General features: G+C 32.3%; 2 protein-coding genes across 2 annotated transcripts; one reads left to right on the plus strand and one right to left on the minus strand.

Moving 5' to 3' along the window:
• The first annotated feature begins 5311 nt into the window (after positions 1 to 5311).
• On the plus strand, positions 5312 to 7791 carry LOC145001700 (MATE efflux family protein). The gene is made up of 2 exons (XM_078961050.1): positions 5312 to 5713; positions 5801 to 7791. The coding sequence occupies exons 1-2, from the start codon at positions 5594 to 5596 to the stop codon at positions 7208 to 7210; spliced, it is 1530 nt and encodes a 509-aa protein (XP_078817176.1). The 5' UTR covers positions 5312 to 5593; the 3' UTR covers positions 7211 to 7791.
• Positions 7792 to 10872: 3081 nt separating this feature from the next.
• On the minus strand, positions 10873 to 12107 carry LOC145003309 (Dynein light chain type 1 family protein). The gene is made up of 3 exons (XM_078962439.1): positions 11814 to 12107; positions 11565 to 11670; positions 10873 to 11118 (listed from the first exon to the last, which is right to left on the minus strand). The coding sequence occupies exons 1-3, from the start codon at positions 12000 to 12002 to the stop codon at positions 11036 to 11038; spliced, it is 378 nt and encodes a 125-aa protein (XP_078818565.1). The 5' UTR covers positions 12003 to 12107; the 3' UTR covers positions 10873 to 11035.
• Between the last annotated feature and the right edge of the window lie 428 nt (positions 12108 to 12535).

Here is a 12535-nt window from a genome sequence, read left to right on the forward strand (position 1 = left end):
TTTGTGTGAGAAGCAAAGTTTATCAATGTCACTAATATCGCTCTCTTCTGTGACTTTTCTCTAAACTAGCAGCTAAATAGTCATCACTAAGATCATGTTTGACAGGCTACAATAGTAGATCCAGACATTCCCATCATAGGGGGCACTAGCTAGTGCCTAGCGGTATGATCGAGATGGGTCATAATGATATAGCAATAAAGATGAATGTTATTAACAAAAATCGAACATAATTTGAAATACTAGTAAATGTTTATGCTTTTCACGACCAGTTTCATATTTTGAAAACAATCTATAGATATTGATGATAGTATTATCTATACATTTTTCTCAATGTACGGACATTAAACATTCATAAATTGATAGACAATAGTTTTAAACTTGTTTCATATTATATTTTATTTTAAAAAAATTTAACAGTATATATATATATATATATATATATATATATATATATATATATATATATATATATATATATATATATATATATATATATATATATATATATAAAACCAAATTATAGATAATAAGCATTGTATTCAAATAATAATAAAAAATACTAGTACATATTATATACAAACAATAAAAATATATATAATAAAAAATAAAAGTAATGTGCAACACATACAATATTTTACGGTGAAAAACAATAAAATTCATATTCTAATAAATAAATAGTTTTAATCTTTTTTTGTCAAGTGTCACTCTAATACAACTTCTTATTAATAGTATGTTGTGTTATGTATCATGTAGATATATTAGACAACTCATTTTAAAATTCAAATTTACATTTTTCTAATTATATGTTAAATTTAAAGTTATAATAACTTTAAAATTTTGATATATCTCTTAATTAATAATTTATTTAAAATGATTTATTAATAATTATAAATTTTTATTATAATAATTTAATTAATTTTATAACTATGGTTCTCACGTATTATAAACTATTATATATAATAAACAAAGGTAATGTACTCCAACTCTACATACAATGAACACAATGAAAAGGAAATGAAAACAGTAAAAATAAAACTCCTCCTCTGATCATCTCAGCCTTTAGGCTAATAGTCTTCGACTTATTCTTGTATATATAAACATACAAACACACTATAGAAGAAAATTGAAACCACTGACAAAAAAAGATTTTAACCTCAAAAGCAAAGGAGCCCAACCCAAACTCATAACCCATGTATCTGCGATCTTCAGTTCACATATGATCTTCAGTTTTTTGGTGGGCACCTTCCTTTTGTGGTTGAGCCGTTGAGCACCACATATTTTTAAAGAAACTCATCTAAAATTTTCAATTTATTATGTATAGAAATTATAAGATCATTGGGGGCATGTGCCCCCACTCACTTCTCTTTGAATCTGTCTATGGCAAACTTATGAATTTATAAAATTTTGTAAAAAAAGTAGCATACAAGCTATATTTTAATTGTAAAATAACGTAAATAAACATTTATATATATTAGTAAAAGAAAAAATAGATATAATTAGGAGGCATATTTTGAATATTTTGAAAAGGCTCGTCAAAAAATTATCCCAAAGTAGTTTATCAAAAAGCTAGCTTGTAAGCTAGTTCATAAACTAAAATAAGTTTATTACTATAGTTTTATCAAATAGTAAATTACAATAAGCTAGCTTATAAGCTTTTTGCCAAACATGGCCTAAATTATCTCGATGACAAATTTTTACCAATTTAGGATGGAAATTCCGACATTAACTAACGATGTGAACTTCATCCATTGGAATTTATGGTTTATATCTAGCAATTGATTTTCCGTTTGGTTGGTATTTTCATGAGAAATTAGCAACCAAATACATAAGCATATCTTGAATGTTGCTCGAGCCTTATACTTTCAATCTCATGTTCTCACTGAATACTAATCTGATTATTTTATCATTGTTGTATTATTGATCAATGCTGATTATTCTACATTTCGAACATTTTGTATGTTTAGCATTTGCTTCTACACTTCAAGCAAGTAGAAGATCAATCACAATTTACTTTGTGGTTGTTAGAAGACATGGGTTTTCTTGCTGCTAAATCCTTGGCCAGCTAACTTTAAAGGTAACATTTTAGAAGATAGGTCACAACTTCGATACTTAGTTGGAAGATTGTTTTACCTTTGCTATTACGTGATCAGATATCACTTATTCAATGCATCATTTTAGTCTGTATGTTACACAACTACATGTTTGTCATATGCAAGCTATTACTCATTTGTTGAGATATTAGAAATAATGTCCTGCTCAAGGTTTTTTCTCTCTGCAAAATCATCTCTTCAACTTAAAGCTTTTAGTGATTAGAATTAGGCAGGTTTTGTATATTCCTTGGAGACTCTTATTTCTTGGAAATCCAAGAAACAAACAATTGTAGCTTGATCAGCTACCAAGGCTGAATATAGAGCCATTGCAGTTGTTACAGGCGAAGTCATACAGCTACATCATTTGATGCAAGGTTTAAATTATGAGTAATGACCCAACTATGATCTTCTATGACAATGATACAACAATTCAACTTAAAGCCTTAATTTTTTTACTTGCAATAAATATACTTAAAGACCGGACTAAAATAAAGCATTACAATTTTTAAAACACCAAGAATCAATATCCCATGTTTGTTGTAAGTAAGATCCATGGAGTTCCAAGTAGTATGGAGGAAGAATTGAATATAGGAGTGTGTGGTGAGTGTATTAAGCCACATGGCCTAAAAAGGTGAAAAAGACATTGGAATCTCATATTCTCTATCACCCACATGGTTCCCCTCTAGGTTTCACTAAGTATAGTACTCTATGAATCGACATGTCCATCTTTTCAATATCACATGCCATGACGCTACCATTTAAACATCTTTTCTGGAATCAATTTACCTGTCATATATAAGAATAAGCAAACATCTAAACATGACGTATTTTGGTGGGACCAAATCTCAAACAAGTCATTTTCTTTTTAAACCATCGATGTTACATATCTTCCAAAAATTAGGTGGCTTTTGGTTCACATAATCTTTGAATAAAATTTGTCAAAAGAATTAAAATGAAGGATTTGTAATCTATCACGGATACGGTTGGTAGAATCTTACGGACAATTTGGCAACCAAACATACTACGGAATGGAATAGAATCTCACATTCCCATTCCCATCATAATCTATGAACCAAACATGTGTTCCATCACGTATATGTTTCATTTTATCCATACCACCTTCTAAATCAACTAATGTCATTATTCCACCATGAACTACTTTCATCTTGTTGTTTAAGTCCCTAATATTTTTCCATCAAACATCTAATGCATTTTCAAATACACCATTGTGATCAATTTTAACCGAGTAAACAGTTTACAAAACTCTAACATAACATTACCATTTACGACTTTTTTATTAATTTTTTGCAAACGTGGATTTTAATAAATCTTATTTCCAATTAAAAACCTACATAGAGTACCATTTGTATGTGTACCCTTGCCCCCTTGGGTCAAGTCTTTTCCCCAAGAAAAGAATATCGGGTCACCTTCATATGCATGGATATGAAAATGTTGATGCCATGAATGTGAGCAAGTACAATTGTGTATGCATAAAGCACATACATATCCTCAAAAGTACATTTTACACGTTACATGTCATCATTCATAGTAGTGAATGTTGTAAGAAAAGGAATATTGGACCACATTTTACACTATTACCTCATTCATTCATAGCAACTTACTTTGGATTTCATATACTCATATGTATCAAACTATCAATAATGTAACAAGATTCATGCATTTACATAACCAATTTTACATTTCACCACTACTAAAACATACCACATATTTTTAAAATTTCTCTTAAACCATTGAACATATATCATTGTACAACACACAACATAAGGAGGTTGGGGTGGGTACAAGTGGAATTTTATGTCTCGTTTTTCTCTCTCCCCCACACCCTATCAAATGTCTCATTATGGTCCCTATATGCATGTGTAACAATGTTAATCTATCCACATACCTAACTATAACTTTTTATAGTTTTTTTAAAAATATATATATAAGATGATGACCTTACATGTGAAGACACTGACAGGTTGCCACTCCAGATTCTGGATTATGGGACCATGTCATCCTTAAACTCAGTATATGATATTTATGTATGTTAATTTATGTAGTATTAACCACAAAAATAGTTTAGTTAGCCATCATATAAACATTTTCAATAAATAATTAATATATGTACATACTCGTACTATTCATCGAATTGTTGTTCATCTGTAAAATGTCTAAAATAACCTTGGGAACACGAAATTATAAGTTACATCAAGAAGGTATGTAGGGCAGTGATCACAAGTGAGTAAAAGATTTCTAAATTTTAATTAGTGGTTGGTGGATGATATCATTTCTCTTTGTAGACATTAAGCTTTTCAACTTTCCAATTAATAAGTCTAAAGAATGATTATTAAAAAAAGACTTAATATGCCTAGCTCAAATTCTCAAATTGCATGAAATCTTGGAGACCAAAAAGCATTAAATTTGTTTCTAACAAACTATATATGATTAGATTTGTTAAGACGGGATGTAATTGGATGGTTAAATATCTCATTCATGATCTTTAAATGAACTAAATAAGGAGAAATCATTTTTTTTTCTACATGGTGTTGATTGATGACATTGACGATTGATTTAATAGCTGTTTTTCATAAGTTGTAACCAAATCCACATGCAAGGTTTTTTATTCAAAGTGTGATAAATAGACTGTTGAAATAACATCAATAAAGTGTTTATGCATGCTTTCATGTGTCAACTTTCTAAAAATCAAATTTCATTTATAACCATGGATCTTGAAAGTGTCAATGAGTGAAATGGACTTGAACCCAACTCACCATTTCATCACTTTGAGCCATTTATGCTACTTAACAACAAGAAGATGTGATATGTTATCATTATGTAAGTTTAGAAGTGGCTCTTGAAAAAGACTAAACATAAATATATACTTATTTTGTGAAATATAATCCTTAAGGTTCACATTCTTCATGCTCTGAAATTGAAGTGTGTCACATGTTGCATTTGGTAAGACAGCAACATAACATGTTAATGAAAGATAATGTCCTAATCTTAGATTATCTAAAGTAGAAGCCTCTAGATTCCCTAAATTGTGTTAAAAGAATATGGAATCACTAAAAGCTTGCCACCATGTGATGATTTAGATAGCTATGTACTTCCATTTATTTGCTTACTACAGCATCCTACTCCTGTTTCTTTCTTTTACAGCATCATACTTTCTATATTTTTTTATTAAAGCCTTGTACTTTGAAGAATCCACTAAATCATATCATTGTACTTTCAGTTTCTAAATAACCACCCATATTATAATAGGAAATACATTGTTATTTCTTGCATTTAACCCATGTAAGGAAGCTTAAATAAAAACATTATATCTTGCATAATTTTTATATAAATCTCATTCTCAGCTTCTAAAAGTAGCTGTCTCTTGTTTTCTTGACAACAAAAGCAACCCCACCACCTTTCACCACTATAAAACCATCTCACATTCTTTTTCAACACTGACAACTCTGCTTCTTTCCTCTATCTCTCTCCCCTTCACTTTTTATATGTACATGTGTATCTATACATGCATGAAAACATCCATGTCTTGCATCAAATCTTGCATTTTCTTCATATACAAGCAATCAATGGCATACCACACTCAGATCAATCTCATAGTTCCCATGGTAAGCCTATGTATTGTTTTAACTTTTATATATAAATGTATAAAAGTATAACGAATCTTACACTTTTTATGTTATGAATTGTTATAGGTAATGGAGGAAATGAAGATGATGACAACCTTAAGCTTCCCTCTTTTCACCATGGGCTTAGTGGGGTACCTAAAGAACATGATTGCAGTTGCATGCATGGGCAAAATGGGAAGACTTGAGTTAGCAGGTGGAGCATTAGCAATTGGGTTCACAAACATAACCGGTTACTCGGTTCTTTCAGGGTTAGCCATGGGTATGGAGCCCCTTTGTAGTCAAGCTTTCGGGTCAAGAAACCTAACCATGGTTAACCTAACCCTACAAAGAACAATCCTAATGCTACTCTTTGCATCTTTACCAATTGGGTTCCTATGGCTTAACCTTGAGCCAATCATGCTTAAGCTTCATCAAGACCCTGAAATCACACGTGTTGCTAGTTTATACTGTCGATATGCTGCCCCTGATCTTATTGTTAATAGTTTTTTATACCCTTTACGTATCTTTTTAAGAAGTAAAGGGGCAACATGGTCATTAATGTGGTGTACTTTAATTCCAACACTTGTACATTTCCCCATCACCAACACTTTGGCATTCACCCTTCACTTAGGGGTACAAGGGGTTGCGATTTCCACCTTTCTCACAAACTTAAGTACATCGGTTCTCATTCTAGGCTACATGTTTTTTACCTATAATACCCCTAAGGAGACTTTATGTGAACCAAATGTAACAGAGTCTGGGGAGGGGTGGGGTGTGCTATTTAAGCTTGCTGTTTCGAGTTGTTTAGCAGTTTGTTTGGAGTGGTGGTGGTATGAGTTTATGACTGTTTTAGCTGGTTATCTTCATAAACCACATGTTACACTTGCTACATCTGCTATAGTGATTCAGACAACTTCTCTTATGTACACGTTGCCTTCAGCACTTAGCATGTCGATATCAACCAGAGTAGGGAATGAGCTTGGAGCGGGTCAACCGGGTAAGGCCCATTTGGCGACACTTGTCGCGATAGGATTGGCAGTTTTGACTTCAGTTTTTGGGTTGTTGGGGATTACTTTAGGAAGAGAAGCATGGGGAAAAGTTTTCACAAAGGACAATGAAGTTTTAAAGCTCACAATGACTGTTTTGCCCATAATTGGAGTATGTGAGTTAGCTAACTGCCCACAAACTACATGTTCTGGTGTTCTTCGTGGAAGTGCAAGGCCTTCAACTGGTGCAAGGATTAATTTTTGTTCTTTTTACTTGGTGGGGACACCAGTAGCCATTGTTTTAGCTTTTGTGTGGAAATTTGAGTTTTTGGGGCTTTGTTATGGGCTTTTAGCAGCACAGATGGCATGTTTGGTGTCAATTTTGACTGTGGTGTACACGACAGATTGGGAAGAAGAGTCAAAGAATGCAAGAAAGTTGGTGGGAGGAAGAAGTGAATGCATATATGAAGCTCAAATTATGGAATGTGAGCAAGGAATTGGGTTTATATAAAGTAACAGATATTGAGGAGTGAATACACGTTTATGTTTAAAGATTATGCTTCTGGATAACCGAGAAAATAAACTGTCATACAATATATGGTATGTGCTCTCATTAAATATGTATAAACAGTTCCTGAACATATCTCTTCTTTCTGTCTTTAACTACATATATATAGACAAAGGGGAAAATATGTATCTTGATGTTGTCACAGAAAAGGGAGGAAGAAGCTGTTTTTCTATCTATTTGAAAGGGCTGTTGAAGAACCATGAAAAAAGATTTTAGTTCTTTAGGGAAATAAAGTTTAATTTAGTGTTTATATATACTACATAGTATATATATATATGGCATATCGTTAAATAAAAATATGATTTCTTTTTAGCAAAATCAAGTTTTTGAATTTACAAGTATTCAATTTTTTTACAAATACGTTTTAGAAAAAATGTCTTGGAACTTTTTGATTATCAGATGAGTGGAAATGGAATCAGCTGTAATAAAAAGAAAAGGTGAGTTTAGTGTACGTTTATAGATTGTTAGAACTTGGAGGTCAAATGAAAAAGAATGAATGTCTCCTGACTCGCCTTTTCTTCTTGTAAAAAGATGTATACATCAAATGCATGAGGTTTCCCCACATGTGAAGAATTGTTTCTAGAATTAAAACGAAGCAGCAAGATATCGTAATGAACAACTTGTACCTTGCTGAATTTGCAAAATCATCTCTGCTACAATGAATTTGAATGGGATTAATGACCTTCAAACATTGCACACTTCCAAATTCTGCTCAATGAGATCATCAAATTTCCGTCCCTCGATCGACAAAAATGGAACCCTAGAGAGAAAATTGAAGAGAGAAACGTATCCTAAAACCATCAGTAGGTCAAATTATACATAATTCCACCCCTTTTTGAAGAACTTTATCACAACTGACCAACTTACCAACTAATCAAAATTCAAAAGTCAAAACTCACTACATGTCAATGAAATGGTGTTCAACATGTAAATCATGATTTTCTGTGTGTACGAGAGAGATCGAGAAAGAGATAGGTGGAGGCCTGGAGGGTAATACGGGTTACCTGTGCCAAAAACTCCACATCATGGCCACATGCATTATATGAACCGGTCTACAAAATTACCTATTTAAGTATTAACAGTTTGGGCTTCAGGCCCAATTAAATCATACTGAAATGTGGGTTTTGAGAAAACATTGATTTGTTATTCATTACATGATATTAGTCCATACATATAACAAAAAGTTTTGTGATTTATGATATAATGCATTTAAATTTTAAATCATAATGGAAAACAATTGAAAAGGATGAAAGAAGATATAGAAAGTTACATAGCACCTGCGTGATGCCTCGTTAAGTTCTTTTTAGACGTGATATGTCTTACAACTTTGAGAATGTAGACATGTTTTATACATAAAATCAAACAAATTTATTGGTTATTTTCATTAAAATCGATAGAGTCTAACCTTTTTTACAAGTCTTGATTTTTTTTAGAAAAAAGGACTCAAAATTTTGATTAATTACTCGGTTACCCGGTCATCCTCCTTATGTGGCAAATGAAATCTTTATTAAAGTCTCTATAGTTTGACCTTATTTACGATGAAGCTCTTGTTTTTTTTAAACAATAAAACTCAAAAGACTTGCAATTGTATCAATTTTAGGAATTACCTTGTAAGCATCTCTTTCTAGTGACATTGTTGAGATGGAGTTTGGGTGGATATTTTACATGTTTAGTTGGCATTTTAAGACCTTAAATATGAAAGAATAGTAGCTTGTGTTTACAAGTTGAACTTATAGAATAATTCTAAACACTTTGCGTATGAAATTAAGATATTGGAAGTGCATAATCTTGCAAATGATGGGTCAATCTAAAAAGTCCACACCACACTCAAATGGTGGGTTAATCCACCACCATTTGCAAGATTATGTGTTTACCAGTAGAGCTTATAGAATAATTCTAAACACTTTGCGTATGAAATTAAGGCTTTAAAGAAAGGTTTTCCAATAAAAATCTCTACTCCTAGTATGTTTAAATGTTTAAAGAGAATGACTAGGATTATGAATATTCATCGTGATTAAATCCTTACCATAACTAGTTATATCTTATAAAAAATGTTGATGTTTCTCATGCTTTATATGTCGATCCATTGATGACATGGTGTAAATAAATACATTGTGATTTCGTCAGTCATACAAAGATAAAAATAGGTGATATGTGTTGAAGATTTTAACGTTATCAATCATTTTGGTTAACTTGAATTAAACTTTTCAAATGCATTATAGCAACTTGTATAAGACCAGCTTGATTATCAACATGCCTTGTTACAACCCCAATTTCTAACAATATGGAAAGAAAAATAATTGTGCAAATGTATATCAATTGTCTAAACTATTTTAAGAAGAAAATAGGCGATACTATATATTCTCTCCTATGAAAATAACAAATGTTATATTTAACTTAAACTATTTTATGATGAAGAAAATACATGTTACTATATGTTCTATGATGAAAATAACAAATGTTAATTTTTAAGTGTCACTTTGATAGCTTTAACAAGTGTTAATAAGATTCACAATTCTTTCTTGAATTTGAATTCTTAGACTCAAGGGAGAGGAATCGGCATTTGCATGGCATGGGTGGCATACACCATCCCCTAACGGTGGCATGTCGAGTTACATAGATCAAATGGCATTTTAGTGACGAGGAGAGAGAGTGTGTGAGGGTTAGGGAGGAGAGAGTCATTCCTTCCCAACCCACTGTCACATCATTTTTTTCTCTTTTATTTTTTTCATTTTTCCCAACCCACAACACATAGAAACCCTATCTTTCTTAACTCACTCAATTAAAAAAAAATACAAAACAATGAAAGGTAAAATCTTAATTAGCAATAGAGTTACCGGTGATACCACTCCCGCTTCAACGGGTTGGTTGATCGGTTTCAGTAACTCATTTCATCATCTCTCTCTACTTTCTTTTTCTCATTTTCTCTTGTATCATATGTTTTAAAACTTGTACCTTAGTTGTTTTGTATTTTTTTTTAATTGAGTAGATTGAATGGGTTGAAAAAGATAGAATTTCTATGTGTTGTGGATTGAGAAAGATTTAAAAAAAAAAAAAAAAAAAAAAAAAAAAAGACAAAAATTGATGTGACAATGGGTTGGGAGAGAACGACTCCCTCTTCTCTTAGGCTATTTCTTTTTTTTTTCAATTTATTTTTCAAAATTTACCAATTTGACCCACCTAAAAATGACATGTCATTCATGTCTTATGGCAAAAGTGATATGACGATGACGTGGCTACCAAAACGTTGATGTGTCGTCATGGCATACCATGCACCACTCCCTCTAGCCTTATAGGTTCTTTATGATGCATGGTACAAGACAAGATTGGACATGACTCAACCGGATTTGATTAGACTGGACTAGACAAACTTTTAGAAGGGCATGTACATTTTTCCTATTGACATCAGTCGCAGTCCAAACCCAATATATGTCAAACACAGTACAAATTGTCATGTCATACCTTTCTCTTAATTAATACAGAATTGCCCAACTACAAAAAGTGTAAAAGTGGAGAATTCATGGTGGGCAACCATTCGCTATCTTAGTCATTTAGAACATGCTATTGATGGGTTTTTAAAAGTAAGAGAAAATAACAGCAGAACAGAAAACAAAGGAGACAATCAAAGGTATTATAAAAGCACTCAAACACAATAATAAGTCCACACTAATATACAAACACCACAAGCATATTCAAATTCTATTGGTTTTTCGAGTACATACATGTCCAAGAAGCACCACCAGTCACCACCACCACCATTAAAGCATGCTAACCAGATTTGAACAGCAACACTGCTTTCGATTCCAAATAGAAATAAACAAAATGATTCGTCTCATGAGTCACATAAGAACCTACAAACTCAAAACCAAAACTATATGTTATCAGATGTTTACATATGCATATATCAATACAAATGTAATACTAACATTGAGCTTGCTATGAAAGCCTTGATAAACACTAGAATAATCTCACTAAAACCCATTCTTACTTTGATATGTATATGTTTTCCTTGAACAAATGTTTGCAGATATATATCACATACATCATTCCTGTTTTTACCTCACTACAGTCCATTGAAATTGAAACTTTGCAGGGCACTGATTTAAACCTAGATCAGTAGATCTTAGATGCAAAATCAAATCCAAAACCAAACTCCTACTACGATCAAAGTTCACAGATGATTAACGACAATCCAATGCATAATAAATCAAAAGCAAGCAATTTCTATATGAAGGTTCTTAATAGGTAATCAAAATCCGATATAATGATGAATTAATCTAATAAAATAAGAAATTACCGAAGTTTTTGCCGACGATACAGTGCCAAGTAGGACCATGATTCTTATCAAATTCCTTCTTTATCTGTTCCGCGACATCCTTCTCCACACTGCAATTCTCAAACGCCTGCACACGCGTAACCGAAACTCCGGTTATATGAAAGAGAATTTCATAGAGAGTGAAGTAAAGAGAAAGGAATCGTGAAGTCAGGCGTTCAAGCCACGGAACAAATACAGTCAATTGAAAGAAGAGGAAGGCTGATAAATTACGGAAATGGCGATATTCACGGCTTCGTTTTGCATTTCTTCCTTCATATCGGCACTCTTGATGACGACTTTCCTGCTGCTGGAAGAAGAGGTCGATAACGAAGATGCGGGGGTTTTCCGATCATCCGCCGTATACGGCGGCTTAGCCGGAAAGGTACCAGTGGCCGGAGATCTCTTCCCCTCTTCGCTCATCTCTGCAAAATTCTGGCTAGTGAGTGGGTGAGAGCGAGTATAGATGTTTGGAACTTTCTTTTGTGGGGATGTTTGGGTGTTCGGATTACACAAAATAATTTTTGCTTAAGGTGTTTGAGATTTGCTTATTCATCGTCTTTATTTATTTATTATTAGTTATTTATTTATTTTTGAGAAAATTGCAAAAATAGGTTTTGTGAAAGTTGTTATTTTGCCCAAAATATTTTGTTCTAATAAAAAAGAATTTATTCTTTTGCAATTTAATCCAAAAAATTTTGAAAATATTTAAAATTGTGGATTTGTCCTTGATATGTTTTTTTTACATTTTTATTTAGTTTAACATTTTTCTAATTAAAAAGGAACAAACAAATTACTCATACCTAGACCTACTTAACTATTATCTTTAACACATTATACCTTCTTCCCCTTATCTATGTCATCTTCATTGTTGGCTGGTCGACGAACCACTCGTCGGAGATTTGGAACGATCTACCGGCAACAATCTACAAACATCATCAGAGATCTACAAAACC

Source organism: Lactuca saligna, chromosome 6, assembly GCF_052625555.1.
Source record: "Lactuca saligna cultivar CGN05327 chromosome 6, ASM5262555v1, whole genome shotgun sequence".
NCBI classification, from domain to species: Eukaryota; Viridiplantae; Streptophyta; class Magnoliopsida; order Asterales; family Asteraceae; genus Lactuca; species Lactuca saligna.

Bases quoted from the DNA above. Each gene is read 5' to 3' on its own strand.
- LOC145001700 (XM_078961050.1), top strand. From the start codon at position 5,594: ATGTACATGTGTATCTATACATGCATGAAAACATCCATGTCTTGCATC. The intron at 5,714-5,800 runs GTAAGCCTATGT...GAATTGTTATAG, and splicing joins TCAATCTCATAGTTCCCATG to GTAATGGAGGAAATGAAGAT.
- LOC145003309 (XM_078962439.1), bottom strand. From the start codon at position 12,002: ATGAGCGAAGAGGGGAAGAGATCTCCGGCCACTGGTACCTTTCCGGCT. The intron at 11,671-11,813 runs GTAATTTATCAG...ACGCGTGTGCAG, and splicing joins CCGTGAATATCGCCATTTCC to GCGTTTGAGAATTGCAGTGT. The intron at 11,119-11,564 runs GTAATTTCTTAT...TTGAGTTTGTAG, and splicing joins TATCGTCGGCAAAAACTTCG to GTTCTTATGTGACTCATGAG.